Raw genomic sequence first — 17103 nt, forward strand, 5'->3', positions numbered from 1 at the left:
GCACTGCAGTAGTTTTTCAGCTTCAGATGCAGGTAAGCTCACTGCCGGGGGCTGCACTCTCCATGAGTCTATTATCTCCATGGGACTCCCAGCGTGTCATCAAAACAGAGAATTTTTAATGTTGTGAAGAACACCCCAGTGGCCTGGATGAGTTAGTATACAGCCAGATGGATTTCTTTTAATCTAGTCTAATTATGAAAAAGAAAAAAAAAAGCCAATGAACAAATATGCCTCTTCCAATCACCCTCACCTATATAGTGTTTAGGAGCGTGCAGAAGACACAGCCCAGTGGGCACCCTTACAATTAAAACATAAACACAGATATGTTTAGTTTCTGGACAACCTACTTGTTTTCCTTTTGGTTAGTTAAGACATCTTACTTTGTTTCTTATACCCTTCTTCTTGAATATACCATGAGATCCTTTTTTTTTTTTTTTTTTTTTTTTGTAATTGCTGATGATACATTTTTCTGTGTTTTATTCTTACTCAGGCCCATAAGCCCTCTCCTGGATCAGAGCACTCCTGACTTCACTGCCTTTTGTTCAGTTGGAGAATGGTTACAAGCTATTAAAATGGAAAGGTATAAGGACAACTTCACAGCAGCAGGTTATAACTCACTGGAGTCAGTGGCCAGGATGACTATTGAGTAAGTTGAAGCTTCTTAAATTGTATTTAAGAATTGATTGGGTACAATACACAATTCATAGGCTGGGTTATCTTCTTCGTAATAAGTCTATAGATCACAAAATCATAGGAAAAATTCATTTCTAAAAGAAATGCGTATAGGTCAATAGTGTTTTAAACATAAATTCCCTTTAAACAGCATAGCAACCGTGCGATGAAATCAATAGTCCCATGTGAATTTTGTAAGTGATAAAGATAAAGATCAGAAAACTTAAATATCCTCTACAATGACGCAACAGGAGTTTGACATCTAATTTGTCTCCATGGCCAGCATTCTGGGCTCTGCACAGTGGGGCTCCTTTCTTATTAACCACTGTGTCATTCAGCTTCCTATTCATTGGGGGATATGTCTGCAACCAGCTTTAAAATTATTATGAACTTGAAGTCAAAAGAAGCAAATTTTCCTTTCTAGTTTATCACTGACTAAATGGTCTTCAGAGGTAGTCCGAAGCACTCTCAACCTAGCTACCAAATACCCTTTCAGTATACGCCAAAATGCATACGTACACATACATATGCATGCGATCTTACACATATCCACACTATCCTCTTCCAATTTCTTCAACCTATGCATAAAGTTAGCATGTCTATACCTGGATATGATTTTCATAGTAATTTTTGTCTCTCTAAGTCTATGCTTTTAAAAGAACCTGCTACAGAATATAATAGTATTATATTGCTGGAAAATTTCAGCTACTTGTAAATATCTAAGCTCAACATTTCTGGCTATTAGGAAAGACAAAAGCACAGAAATAGTTAGAATTAACTTACTATGCATTTAAGCTGTGACTGCATCATAGCATATAACTGTAGCAATTTTATTCTTACTATTGAAGGAATGCAATTGCACAGCTAGGAATACATACTCGGAATTACTCACAGAATCCAACTAACTGTACATTTTAGTGTGACATTGATTTCTAGAGCTTTCTACTGGAACGCAGAAAATAATTCCATTGCTAGAACATGCCCTTTTTCCAGTTAAATAATTTAAAGCCTTCAACATTTCATTTTCATTACATTTTAACTAGGAAATGGCATTTTAAGGTTAAAACAATTTTCATATAAAATTTCAGATTAGTTTAAAAACAATAATATGGTAAGTTAAGAGACAGACTTGTTAATCCAATTTTTCCAAATGAAACTGTACAAACAGGTCAGCATATGCCCTTTGGAGCAAGATTATAGTACCCAAGAATACTGTTAGTATCTGCTAGCCCAAAGTTAATAGATAACTTTACTAATAGTTGATGAGCAATTAAAACATGATCCATTCTTTGTAAATATATCTAATAAATATGTCCTTGTCTTTTTTCAGTGATGTGATGAGTTTAGGGATCACACTGGTTGGCCATCAAAAGAAGATCATGAGCAGCATCCAGACTATGCGAGCACAGATGCTGCATTTACATGGTACAGGCATCCAAGTGTGACGCATGGGTCTCCCTCGTATGAGGCTTACAACTGCAGCAGAGCAGTTCTGGCCTTCAGTATATGCATAGAATGCTGCTAGAAGACAGTTGATATACTGGGTCCTTCCGAGAATAAAGAGAAGATTTTAGAAGCACCTAAAGACTTGAACTCCTAAGTGCCACCAGAATATACAAAAAGGGAATTTAGGATCCACCACTGGTGGCCAGGAACACAGCAGTGACAATAAACAAAGTACTACCTGAAAAACATCCCAACACCTTGAGCGCTCGAACCTCCTTTTTATCTTATAGACTTTTTAAAATGTACATAAAGAATTTAAGAAAGAATATATTTGTCAAATAAAATCATGATCTTATTGTTAAAAATCAATGAAATATTTTCCTTAAATATGTGATTTCAGACTATTCTTTTCCAGAACCATCTGTGTTTATTCTGCATAAGGACTTTGTTTTAGAAAGTTTATTTGTAGCTTTGGAACTTTTTAGTGTTAAACTTATGACACGTTACTACACTGGGTACCTTTGAAAGAATCTCACATTTAAACAAAAAACAAAACCACACACATAGTTGAGGATATCGCTTTGTCATTCACAGCTTTGATATCTTTACTGTGTCCGTTTGTTCTGTTTAACCAGTGATGTTTTGATATTCTTTGCTAATTGGCAGGTAGTTCACAATTGCAAGTTGCCAAGAGCTCTAATATTTTTAATAGGATTTTTTTTTGTAAAAATCAGACAACATACTAACTTTTCAATGAAAAAAGCAATAATGATCCATAAATACTATAAGGCACTTTTAACAGATTGTTTATAGAGTGATTTACTAGACAGAACTTAATAAAAATGTCAAATTTTAGGTTTATGTGTATATGATAAAAGGCTGAGGCTTCATCTGAAGATGCTGGTGAAGGCAATCCTGGAGACACAAGTTCTCCAGTGTTAGCTAAAACCTAATCTGAGCACATCAAGAGCTTCAGTATTGTGACATTAAGAAATTTAGACGAAATAGTTGACCTATATTTTGTATTCTTTCTTGTTGAATGCAGTCCAAATACAAAGGTAAAGAATTAAGTTTTCTATTGTTACTCTGAAGGAAGATCAAAGGGGCAGTTCACTTCTCACCATGCAAAGACGATTTTCACACAAAAGATTACCACCATTGCAGTGAGAAGAAAGCAAAACAGAAGTATTTTATCTATGAACATTGACACACACAAAACCCTTTTAGATCAAAACTCATTTACCCCCAAAAGGAAGAAGTAAAGGGTGTAGCTTTTCCGTTTCTAATTTATTTATTAAACCATATTATTTGGTTACTGTGTTAGAATTTCATAAGCAATAATTAAATGTGTCTTTATAGATATTTCAGGAATGTATACATATTTGAGTAATGTTTTCAAAAGTTATAAGAATCATGAACTACCCCAAACCGAACTGTTGTACTTCCAAAGAAAATTAGGCTGTTTATACTATCTTAACAGAGAAAGATCCCAGGGATCGGTCCTAATTGGTGTTGTTTGGTAATGTGGACACCCACAAACAAACAGACAAACAAACAAACAGGTAACGAGCAAAATCTGTAAATGTTCCTTTGTAAAACTTGTAAATTTTATTTATACCGTCTTGTTTTGTATACACATTTTCCGTAGTGGCTCTGAGTACATTGAAAATGCACTATATTTTTCTATTTTACTTGCAGAGCTTCACAAAGAAACAGGTATTTTCAGTGCTACATAATGTGTTTTCCCACATTTAGGACCAAAGATGGCTATAGAAAACTCAAATGGATTGCTTCCCAAACTCCTCCCCACCCTTTTTTCTTTCATCACTGTACAGTGTTATTTGATATTTTAATTTATTTTTTGATTAAGTAGAAAACTCATTTTAATTTCACTAAAATGTTTTTGTCCCTAAGGAAATATAATCTGTAAAAATAGTTTTAATTAGCATAATCCAGTCACCTAGACACTTCCATTTGTAATCTTTGTAATAGACTGTAAATATATTTTTGGAACTATAACACAATGTGCTTGAGGGTTATTTTTCAGTGTCTGCAGTGTATACAAGTGTTTATACTAAGTACAGCACTTTACAATTCTAATCAGTAGCATTGGCCTTTGTGCGAATGAGTGAGAGCTTGAGCGAGTGTTCTCTAATTCCGTTTGGATTCTGGACTCACTAATAACGAAGTTCTTTTCTTGTTCATAGCTTAAGGTGCTTATTTTTTCTATTAAAATTAAATTAACAAAAAGCCATTCTAGAAATAGAAGACGCAGTATGGTACACGCAGACAGAGTCTTTCCTGCTTTTTCTAGTAATAGATTTATAGTTGAGTAGTCTTTCTTGAGTAGAAGGGCAGAATACAAGGTTTTTCTTTTAGTTTTTTTCTCAAAAATAACTTTTTCCTTCAGCAATATACCTCATCTGCCTTAAATTTTTTACAGCTATTTACAGGGAAAGGGGAGAAGGGATGGGAAAGACACACAGCACAATAGGAAGTGGATAACTGATTCGCGCTCTCTTGTTTGTAGGTTTCTTTTCCTAATCAATACTATGATTTTGAAGTACATGTATGTGAACCACACGTGAAGAGAAAAGGAATGAACATTGTGAACCTGATTGTAATCCTCTCTTCCGTAAAGAGATGAGATGCTATTGCGATGAGAATGTACAACTTGCACCTTGAAATCTTTTGTGATAATTAGTGCTCAGGGGAGGAAAAGTAGAGAAAGCAAATGCCCAACAGAGAATTCCAAAACTATGAAACACACAACAGGAAATGGCCTGCTTGCTTTAATACAGCCACCTTTTATAGAACACCGCCCGCCCACTTGACCTGGTTTGCGTTCCGTACTTAACTCTTTCCATTGGGAGCTAATATTTTCTCAGCAATGGCTCAGGGCCTTGTTTACTAGAACCGGTGGCTCATGCCTCTCAGAGCACTATTAGTTGAATCATATTGTATACTTATGTAATCTACATTAGCTAGTACTACTTAGGACTATATTTTAATTGCTCCTCTTATTGGTGTTTTTAAGACAATTGAAGGGTGTACGGTCACCTCTCTTTTATTTAGGTAATGCTGGTTCTTCCCTCCCCCTTTTGTTTCCTGAGCAGCTTAAAGCTGTGCTGCTCACTGATGTGCATGTTCCAATGAATTACTGATGTGTATTTTTTTTTTTTTTTTTTTTTTTTTTTGCTATATGTGGAGAAATCATGGGGAACTCGGGGCGAAATATGCTTTTTGTTGGTTGAATTTTGTCCCTCCTTGCCTAAGAATTACTACAGGGGTCATCCTTTTATAAGGACAAAATGCTTTTGAACAGTGTCTTCGATGTATCAAGCACAAATAACTCTTTCTTCAACAAGAATCATAAGTCTCTTTTTACCAGCTTAAAATAATAAACAAGTCTATTAGACAATGTAAAGAAATTCCTGTCTCCAGTCATTGGTGGGCTCCTTCATATTCCTTCTCCTTTCTTTTCTTATCTAATAAATTTGGGAGATAAGATTTTGTGAAAATAGTCACTGGGTTGGCATGAATATAAATAAAACTGATTATTTCTACTCCCCTTGTTGTATGCTGGCCTAATTTCACTCTAATCATTGGTTATGGAATAACAAGGCTGTTTACAAAGGGCCAGATTGTTGAACATTTCAGTTAAAACCTGTTTTTGTTTGTTCTTGAAGCTGCTACATGAGGATAGTGAGAATATTTGCATAAGAAAGGAAGTACTTTGTCCTTGGCCCTTGACAGACGTGTTAAACATCTGACATAGCAGAGTGACACTAGGGAACATTTGCATTTATACTGCTGGGTAATGCAAACAGGAGCCAGCACAAAGGAAAAGTGGGGGACCTAATTGGTTCTCTGATTCCAGCTGTGTAGGACAGACCCTGGGTTAGAGATCAATTTACAGATGAAACTAAGAAAATCAAGCACTCCTATAGTGTCATCATCTAAAGATGAACAATGAATAGCAAGCATGTCAAGAAAATGGCCATTATTGTTAAGCACCCAGGGCTGATACAAGGCAGTCTTATCTGTGAGGACACTTATGCAGGCCTGAACCAAAATGCAAGGAGAATAATGAAACTTAGGGCTACTTTGCCCATTCATACTGAAAATGATAATAATATAACAGCCAAAGATACAGTGCAGTAACAAAGGGGGGAAAAGCCCATCTTTAGCTGCATATAACAAAATATTACACAGTTCAGAAAACAGAAGCAATTTCCCGAATTAAGCAAATCTTTATTAAACTTCTGTCTTTATATGTAGTGTAAAAGCATCTTGGTATCACAGTCTCCCACCAGAATTATTAACATAATATTTATAAGCAAGTGACCACTCGGAAACAAAAAATTATTTCAAATATATAATATTAACGGATTTTCTTTTGGTATAGCGTTTATTTTTGCCTTTCCCCTTTGCTGTGTATTTTTAGCTTCACTAAACTCAGTATCAGTCTTGAGGAAAACTTCTGAATGAAGACATGAAAATCAAAAATAAATTAATTAATTAAAACTGGGGAATCTAGTTCCTAAAAACAAATATCATAAGTGCATTCATTAACAATTGACAAAATCTAGCACATGGTGCCTGGGTTATTTTGAAACTACTGAGAAGCAGAGTGCTTGAGTCCCTGTCCTGTCATAGGTCCCTTCTCTGTGCTCACTTGATTTTCTACATGTCGGCACAGCCTGATGAATACAGACAGGAGAGTAACATTGCGGTACAAATTCTGTGAGATGCATTAGAGTTAAGTGCTGTAGGGGTTTTTTTTCCAAGTTCAATGATTGAAAGTAATTAAATCTATAATTAAACAATAAAAGATCTCTTCTGATTGACCTTGAGGTTAAAATAAATATAATTAATTGATTCAGTTTAATTGGTCTTATTGCACAAATGTTTTGTGGGTAAGAAAAAGAAACACTAGTCTAGTGTTTCATAAGTTGGTAACAATCAAAGGGATTCCTAAGATATAAAATATCTATAGGCATTCCTAAATTTGATACTTTGGCTAAATAATAAGGTGTGATTTATTATGAGCCTCCATGGATAACCGAACTCCATCGGGCATGATCTGCACTTATATTGGATTACTTCAAATGTCCCAGGTTTCTGAAGGTTATTTTTTTTTTAATTCAACACCTGTAACTAGATATCTTTATAGATTTTGTATATAGCCAAAATAAGCACAAGATACTTTCAGTGTGTGGTTATAAATGGATGTGACTATAGCTCTTACTAACAAGGCTCCTGAGAAGAAATTGCCACGTTTGTCTGAAGCAATGTTCCTTCTAGTTTAGGCAAGGAAAGAACGTGCTCAGGTCTCCCCATTGTACCACATGACCCAAAGCACTTAAAATGAATGTGGGAACAATTAATTAGAAAAACATACAAACAATTAAATACACATGCAGAGCTGGCGTTTCTTTAAGTGTTACTCTGTTAAATACTTTCTGCAATAAGACAAACGACTCAAAAACAATTTTCCTATGTGCCATGAATTTAAATACGCATTGCATAAATACCATAGACTCCTGTACAGATTATAAAGGCATGTTTAACCTCAAATTCATTGGCCAATATGCTGAAGACAGAAACTGCTTACATTAAATACAGATAAATGTAAGGCTCAAATGGACTCCTTTGGGTAAAAGAAACACGTACCATGAGCTCTAACATTCACGGGAGGCTGTTGATGTTCTGACCCAGCATTGCTGCGATGCCATGTTTTTGCTTAGCTCCTCAGCAGTCCCACGTGAAGCTGAACATGGCTTGACCGAAATAGCAGAGCCAAGTGCTACATACAAACAATCTCTGCTAGACCTGAAATGAACAGGGGCAAATGTTAGCTAGGCCTATAGAGGTAGGTTTGTTGTAAGAGAGCTGCACAAGATACACTTCTAAACTTTTGTTCTCCTATATCATAGCCCTTTACACTTTTTCTTTATTTGTTTTACTATGTAGATGAGGCTGGCCTTGGATTCTTAGCAATCCTCCTCCTCCAACCTCCTCACACTATATTAAATGGGAGGGGGCTTCCTCTCACACAGTATCTACTCTACGGTTTCTCTGATAACACGATTCAGAGTTCATTCTCTTCTTTGTGCTTTACCTCATTGCCAGTACTGTGACTGATTACCTAATCCTGTTCTCCAGATTATTCGGGTGGCTCCCCTACACTAAGTAGACCAAGAGCTCTTTGAAAATAGAAGCCAAATGGAATTCAATGTTAGCGTTTTCTTACACACAGTAGATATTCAATAAATGTTTAAAAATCCTTGAAGTATAAATTAATTCAAATTATATATTTTTCTTAAATGGTAGCAAGTATCAGTGCTGTGAAGAATAAGTAAGGTACAGTGTATGGGTGCAGCAATGGCTGTTGAAAGAAAAAAAAACTAATTTTAGAGCATGGATGGATGCTCCTGTGACTGGCAGGAACAGCAGGCATGCCCTTAGGGACCGAGAAGAGAAGCACAGAGATGTATGTGGAAGGAGCTGATTAGCAAACAGGCCAGGATGCCCTAAATAGCAGACTTTTCCAGATGTTGAGAAGAAAGAGGATATACCATTGGTTATAAACATCTGGGCAAGATTAAAGAAAGATGAAATCAAGAGGAGGAAATTCGGCTTCATGAGGGAATCCATGGATCTTTCATTATTTACTAATATCCCATTTGATGAGGCAAAAATGGAGAAGTCATTTTAAGGAAGGAACAAAAGTATATAGTTCTTCACTATTTGAGGAAAGGGTTTATTGTTCTAAAATTTAAAAAATGGCTGTAGGCTAAGGATTAAGTTAAATGTATATTAGTAATTCTATAGTTAAGTACAAAAGTAGGACAACACAGTACAATTTTGTAGGACACTTATAAGACTACTTTCTATTTATTTCATATCTCCTGAACCCACATATAAATGAAAAGAACCAACTTCATAAGCTACCACCTAACCCTCACTTGCACATTGAGAAACAAGTTTTACATCTAAACAATTTTTCCTGTGCTGGCAGATTGTATGCATGCATGTATGTATATATATATATATATATGTACATGAGAGAGTGTGTGAGTGTGAGTGTTTGTGTGTATGCATGGGGCATGAGTGCATAGGTCAAAGAACAATGTATAGAAATTGTTTCTCTCCTTCTGCCATGTGGATCCCAAGGAGGAGCTAGGTGGCCATGCATGCCAACAAACACCTCTAATTGCTGAGGCATCTTGCTGCCCCAAGGAATATAACTTAAAACACTTATGAATTCTTAACAATTAATTTATCAACAAATGACTTTTAGGCTATAAATCATGTTTGACTCCTACCTCATACATACCTTTACTACGTCTTCACTTTTTTTTTTTTTTTTTGAATCAAAAGCTTTGGCTGTCCTTGACTCTCTTTATAGACCAGGATGTCCTTGAACGCACAGCAATCCCCCTGCCTCTGCCTCCCAAGTGCTAGGATTACAGGCGTGCGCCACCATGCCCAGCTTTTTAAGTTTTTTTCAGTAACATTAGCCACAATACCACAATGCTCAACACATCTCCTAAGAATACACAGTCCAAATAACTTCAGCATTCAAGAGTCACATATTCATTTCTGTTTATGTAAAACCATTACAGACTTATATGCATATATTAATATAATATACATATAAATATAATTTGTATAATACATAGATATATGATATATACACATGCAAATTATATATTACACACATTAGTTAAAATTATATTATCATAATTTACTGTTTTTCTTTTCTTTTTAGATTTTTTAAATTATAGTTTATATAGATTATCTCCTAATTAATATCTCCTCATTTGTATCTTCCCACTCCCAACATCCCTCCCTCTTTTGTCCTATTATTTCTTCCTTTTTCCTCCTCAAATAGTTATAAAAATCACGATTCTCTTATTTTTTGCCTACTCTCCTTTAACAAGATACTCACATAGCTGAAGCTAAGGCAAGGTCACATACAGTATTAAAGTTTCATTTTTGTTTAATATTGTTAGTATGTATGCTTTCATTATTTTATTTTTCATTTTTAAATTAGAAAAATATCTGTTGTTATAATTCTTTATCTCTGTTCTTGAACTAGAAACAAACCTGCTCTCTCTCCTCCCATAGGGGAGACTGAAATAGAGACTTTAGACACTCAGTAACAATGGTAAAACTCCATTCATCTGCTAGAAGTATGGATTTCATGATGCTTTTGCCATGAGGGATTAATTCTATTACCACATTTATTTATATATGAAATATGCATTTTAGTAATGCAAAGGTTATCTTCATATCTTATGATCAAGGCATCATGTATGTTCCATTCCATATATTCATCAAGCATTCGAGAAGCTGAACAAAGTCTATACATTCCACATACATTATCAATAATTTTAACTAAGTGAACAATTTTGTAGCTAGCTTTGATGCTAAATAAGTGCATCCTACATGTAACAAATATAATCATTCACTTGTATGGTACACTCTCAATTTTGATTAATGAGCCAAAATCATCATGTGTAGATCCATATAAATTGATACAAAGAAGAAACTTTCTATGTTGACAGGAAAAAATGAATCAAAGGCAAAGAGAAATGTTCAAGCTCTCCGAGGCAGGAGTAGCAGTCCAGGTTCCAACATTCACTGATTCCTTGACATTTGTCCAAACAATTTAACTCCATTAAATACAATTTCCTCATTCATCACACTGGAGATAACAGCTTTGCTTATTTATTTTGAAGAATACATAGAAATTAAAAAGAAAGATAAGCTTTAAATATTATAAGGCAAATTTAAAATAGCATGATGATTATCTTTTCGAAAAGAATATGTTATCTACTTTCCAATTGCTTTCTCATATGCATTGGTTCAGCCTCCTAAATTACAAAGTATTAGCAAGCTATAAAAAATTATCTGTTAATGGCTCTGGTATATTTTCTTGGCATTTTGTAGGGATTTTCATCTTAATTTTGGCTTTTGAAACATAATTACTTGGATGATGATAGTGCAAAGGTCTCTGAATACTTTGCTTTGATTTTGTTTTGATGGCTTCCAATTAAGCACAGGTTCAAATTCAAAGGCTTCCTTTCTTAGCTGCTGAAGCTTGTAGTGATGTTGCCCCTGGTGACTTTCAATGCTCTTATGTTTATAAACTCTACAGCACACTTCCTACCTCCCAAATGGCATGTCACTTACCTGCTCCACAACCCAACCTGGACAATTTTGGCCATCAGTATTCTGTGCTCAGACACTCTAGCCTATGAAAGGCAGGTATAACCCAACACTTATAGAATGTTCCTGAATTCAACTACTTTAACTTCTGCATGAATAAATTATGTTTTCTTGTTCTATAGAGGCACTGGGGTAGATAACTTTCAATTTTTCGGTCTTAATCATGTTTAGATACATGTTTGATTATCTTGTTTATTTTAGCACTGTTTAGAGAGGGACAGGTAAGGCATAACCAATGCCTTTCTCACTTTGAAATTTCAGTGACAGGATTAAAACAGAATACTTACATGGAAACAAGATGGCTGAGGTTGTCAGTATTGCTCTGAAGCTTTGTAGAGCTTTCTTGGTTTAGAACTTGGATACAGGACCTGCACATCTGACACCACCATGACAGGCTCCAGCTTGCACTTCTTGCCGTTTCTTTAGTGATTACAAGATCATCATGTTTTGTTTTGTTTTGTTTTTCCAAGACAGGGTTTCTCTGTGTAGCCTTGACTGTCCTGGACTCACTTTGTAGATCAGGCTGGCCTTGAAATCACAGCAATCCACCTGCCTCTGCCTCCCAAGTGCTGGGATTAAAGGCGTGTGCCACCACGCCCGGCCTACAAGATCATCATGTAAGATGCCTGGCAATTCTAGGCTTTCTGCTGGGTATGTTTTTATTTCTTGAATAGCCATTTGGCACGTTGAATTCACAAGGTACACAGCACTGCAATGGCTTTGATTTTAAATACTAAATATGAATGTAGGTACATATATCCAATAGCAGTAGCTTAAAACCAATCACTTCAAAGCTGCTACTGACTAAATAAGTGAATTCATAAATGCTATTAAAATTAAAGATACTTCAAAGTATTATTGAAATAAACTCTTTCGATTATAGTTTATATATATGCCACATACAGCTCACATATATGTATAGATACATGTATGCAGATATGTTTCTAACTTGTATGTGAATATATACTCATTCTTAGAAGAGTGGAAGAATGTATGATTGATGCTACTATAATTGTTAAGCTCTATAAATAAAGATCCTTTGACACACATATGTTCAGAGGGGAGGAATTTTAACCTGACAATGAAGATTCCAAACACTCAAATGACTCACTGACAGTCTGTGAAAAGTGACTCTTTTCTGTGGCCTCAAAGCTCTATAATAAAAAATGTCCAGAGTCTAGAAAACACTTAGGAGAACTTTTAAAAGAAGATGTTTCAAATGACACAATTTCTTTATGCTTTTATTGCCTCAGGTATATGAATATGCACAAATCTAGAGTAAAGAGTGGCCTGCAGAAAAGGAAGCTGACTTCTTGGTCTCTGCCTTTGGGAACACATATAAACAAATTAACTGCCCAGGTACAGGACAGAGAGAGAGAGAGAGAGAGAGAGAGAGAGAGAGAGAGAGAGAGAGAGAGGCTTTTGCACTGTTAAAGAATCTGTCTTTCACAAAATAGTTCTTCAAGGAAAATCTTAAACATTTTGTACCTGTTTTATTACCAAGCAAACAGCTAAAATATATTGCCTCAAAGTCTGCTTTCAGGTGGGGCGGGGAAGCAAAAAGAAAAACACAAAAGACAGAGCTACAGAGCTACTCCAGCACATTGTCTGCTAATATTACAAACCATTTACTTTCCTCCACCGAAACAAAGTCTTGACATGATGCACAAAGTGCAGATAATATCCTTTTCTTGGTCTATCAAGGTCTGTCACCAGTGATTAAAAAAAAAAACCCTTCCCGTGGATGCAGGTGCCGTAATAACAGCATCTCAACAGCACACAAGAAACCAGCTAATCTTATCCCAAGATGCTGGGAGTGACATTTCCATTCTACGTACTCCCCACCATTGCCTTCCCAGTGAAGAACAGGTTATCATTAGGATGTCACAATTTCTGAAGATATAACAAAAACTTTAGCATCACTGAAATCAACAGTAAGCATGTTCTAAAATCCAACTGACATCACCAATGTACAGAATCCAAACAAAAAAAAGAAAAGAGATAGGAAGCCGTTTGGTATATTGAACAGAGAAGTAGTTAATGGTAGAATGAATTGAGCTTGGAATTAATGCAACCTACACATATGCATATCACACACATACACATATATACAAATATATATATATTCACATACAACACTCACATACATAAACTACATGCACACATACACAATTATACATAACACCTAGTTGCATTCATCTAGTTATTACAAGCATTCACACATACTACAAGCACATACACACAAAATATACACATGTACATATATATTTGTATACATGAAGACACCCTCAAAACACATACATGTCAAATGTGTTCACAATGTATATATATATATTATATATATATGTATATATATATGTATATATATACACACACACAAATACATGGAAAATACCACAAATACATATTCACATCAGCTAAACAATTATGCACCACAAACATATAAACATACATATGCATACATATGCCTGTACTCACACACCCTTTATACATTTACATATGCTACATATATGAACATATACACAGTTAAGTACCTAAATGGGTTATAAGTTAGTATTAGGATAACCTGACATTTGTAATCAACCATGATCAAATAACAAGAAGATTGTGTTAAAAAAGACAGTAATTTAACCCAATCTAAACTCAATTTAACTTATAATTTAGTAGTAAAAATGTGAGCCAAACTCTTATTTTTATAATTTAATATTTTTGTTCAAATACACATTTTTTGACCTGGACTTACTGGCAGTTAATTTTCAAGAAACTGTACTAACAACCTGTCTTTCAAAAGTTGAATTGATTTGTTAAGCCTACCCATTTTGTAAATAGTTATAGGCAAAAATCATACAAATTATAGAAAATTCAACCTTGATCCTCTTTATCATGAGAGAGAGGTTACTAGCTTACATAAATGCCCTTTAAATGGGAACACAGACACTTTGGGTAGGATAGGACGCCGCCACCAGACTCAGAATCCCAGGCAAGCTGATACTGTGCTGGGGAAAATTAAGCTGTAAAATATCATTTAAAATTTTTTTTCATTTAAAAATTTTAAAGCTGAGTTTTATTCATAGAAGATGAGATTTTCCTTTTTAAATAAAGAACCTGAAATGAAATAGTATCATTGTTGAAAGGCTACTTCCTTTTCTGTTTCTCCATTGTTAGAGAGTCCAGCTTCTTGGGCTGTGACTTGTCGTGAGACACTCCTTTTCACAAGCAGCATTTGACTCCATTGTGAGCAAAAAGGAAGAAGTAGGATATGGGAGAGACATCATCTGGTCAGCACCACCAAGAAGGAACAGGCTGGTGAAGACTGACACTTTATAATGTATCATGGTACACTGAGACAGTAAGGCACATGAGTGTATTACAATGGTATCATGACAACCAGGCCTGTGAACTTACTATACTTGCTATACCAAGGAAATGACTCAGCCCTCTCACCTTTAACACATAAAAGAAGGATATCTAACACTGTGAAAGGACCAAGAGATACCTTAGCTGGCCACTCAGAGTGTGCGTCAAGGAACCAACAGACAGAATTCATCTGCTGGGGCCTACAGGTCATCTCTGTGGCTACTTTTGACAGAGATTATCAGAATTCTTTCTTGATGTTCTCATCTGTGTGGACTTTGAATTGCCCTGTACTAATATACCCTCCATGGTCCTTCAAACGGATTCTGCAGCACTGCTTGACACCCAGGATTAGTGAAGCTCTAATTCTGCAGCTTGGCTCTGAAACAGAGTGCATAAGAGGTCTCCACTTCACTGCAGGCTATTTATTTTCACATCCCTCTTAGCTCCCCAATTTCTGCCTGTCAGGTCTATTTGAAACTCCTTGAACTCTGCTATAGTCTCTTTGCTTAATAGATTATGTTAAACATTTTATATGACTATCAATGTAAAGCCTACTTTTCTCAAAAACAATGTAAGTATGTTTTCAAAATTCTCTTGCCATTAACCACTAGATCCCAAAACTCTTCCTGTTACTCACAGAATCTAAAATCATGTTTTTACTTTGTCCTTGATAATTTAGTGAATGTACACAGTAAAATATGACCATACACACCTCTTATTTCCCCTTTCAAACACTCCATATGTAGCCCTCCCTCCAAGATCATGTCATATTTTCGTTCATTGTTACCTGTTTTTGATAACTAAGTTCAATTAGTATTGTATATGAGTCATGCCCTATAGCATGGGAAGCCTACAGGTGGCCTCATTTAAAAAAATAAAAGTAAAAATCTCTGTTTCCCAGCAGTTACAAATTATACATAGTTCTTTGGAAGGTGATGGGGTCTGGAGACAAACTCCTGTACTTATGATAGAATTTTTACTAGGGTGATTGTGCGCAGTTCTTTTGCATGGACACAGCTGATGTGAATTCATGTGTGCAATCTCCAGGTCATGTCTACATCCAGATAACAGCCTCTCATAGCATTGCTCCTCGTCTTTAGACTATTACATTCTTTCTCCTTTCTCTTCCCAGATATTCCCTGAGCTTTGGTAGTAGTGGTGACCCTGATAGGGGAATTTAGAAAGGTGTACCATTTAGGGCTGAGCACTCAATCTTCTAGTCTCAGCATTGTGACCAGTTAAGCATCTTAACATTGACTGCTTCTCATTATAAAAAGAGGCTTCTCTGACCAAGGTTGAGAAATGCTCAGTCTATAGGTACAAAGGAGAAAGTAATTTGATAGCATTGTCATTGAGGAAAAGAATGACATCAGGTCCTACTGTAGGCCCTATGACCACTCTACCCATGGGATTCTCACCAGGATCACAATATCAAGTATAAGATTCTCTCCTCGGGAGGAGGCCACAAATACAATCAGAAAGCTGTTGTACTGTTTCAGCAATGTGCACATCTAAGATCCCGCTTAGAGAATACAGGGTCTGACTCCAAGTAAAACCAAGAATCTCCTTTCTTCCCAGCAGCCTATATACTTCTTCTTTACTATGAAATCTAGCCATTTCTGAAGACCTTTCCCGTTTGACTTGCGATTGTTTAGTTCAGCATTAAAGTCTTACAATCTAGTTATGGTGGGTAACTAAGAGCACTGGCCATAGCCTGTGTTGTTTTGCAGACCTCTGAGGTAACTTTGACCAATAACTAACTGTAATGACTTGCACCATGATTTTCATTAAATAATTTGAAGGACATTGTTTCATTAATGTAGAGTATCTATATTCAAACACTTTACACTTTTAAGTTATATTTTGGAACTGGCTTTTGAACTAATAGATTTCCATAGTGAATTTTCGTGCATCCTAATCTTAAATAGCCCACTCCACTACTCTGTCATCTTTTCCACTTTCTCAGTCCCATCCCAACTAAATCATTTATGCCTACTATTCACAACCCATGCTTCTTTTCTAGAACGTGCATTCTATTATAGCTTCAATATATGTTTAATGAAGATGTGAGATATATTGGGCCTCCATACAGCTTTTCATAGCCCTTTTTGGGTTAGTAAATCCTATATTGTATTGCTGTCTGAACCTCCCATAAAACTCCTTTACTCCCCTAGGAGAAATGCTCCTGCCTGCACAAGAAATGTCATGGGCAAGATTCCCAACCACATTGCTCATGGGTAGTTGATTCGGCATAATTTCCCGCCTACTGTAGGCCTTAAGTCCAATTAGACAGCTGTTGGCTGTGCCACTAATGCATGATTAGGAACATCTTGCTATGCTGGCCATTGTTGTGCATCACAAGTTCCTCAGTTGGGTACAACTATTGAC

The 17103-nt window shown here is 35.8% G+C and overlaps 1 protein-coding gene across 4 annotated transcripts in view; it reads left to right on the top strand.

Moving 5' to 3' along the window:
* EPHA7 (EPH receptor A7) overlaps positions 1–5676 on the top strand; it is a 149727-nt gene extending 144051 nt beyond the window's left edge. For all 4 annotated transcript variants that reach the window (XM_084761852.1, XM_084761849.1, XM_084761850.1 and 1 more), the window contains exons 16-17: positions 491–646; positions 2003–5676. In XM_084761852.1, the coding sequence (XP_084617978.1) occupies positions 491–646; positions 2003–2117 (271 nt within the window). In that variant the 3' untranslated portion in view covers positions 2118–5676. The remainder of the gene's footprint in view (positions 1–490; positions 647–2002) is intronic.
* The last annotated feature ends 11427 nt before the right edge of the window (positions 5677–17103 follow it).

Source organism: Acomys minous (assembly GCF_964271855.1).
Source record: "Acomys minous genome assembly, chromosome: 1".
In the NCBI taxonomy this organism is placed as follows: domain Eukaryota; kingdom Metazoa; phylum Chordata; class Mammalia; order Rodentia; family Muridae; genus Acomys; species Acomys minous.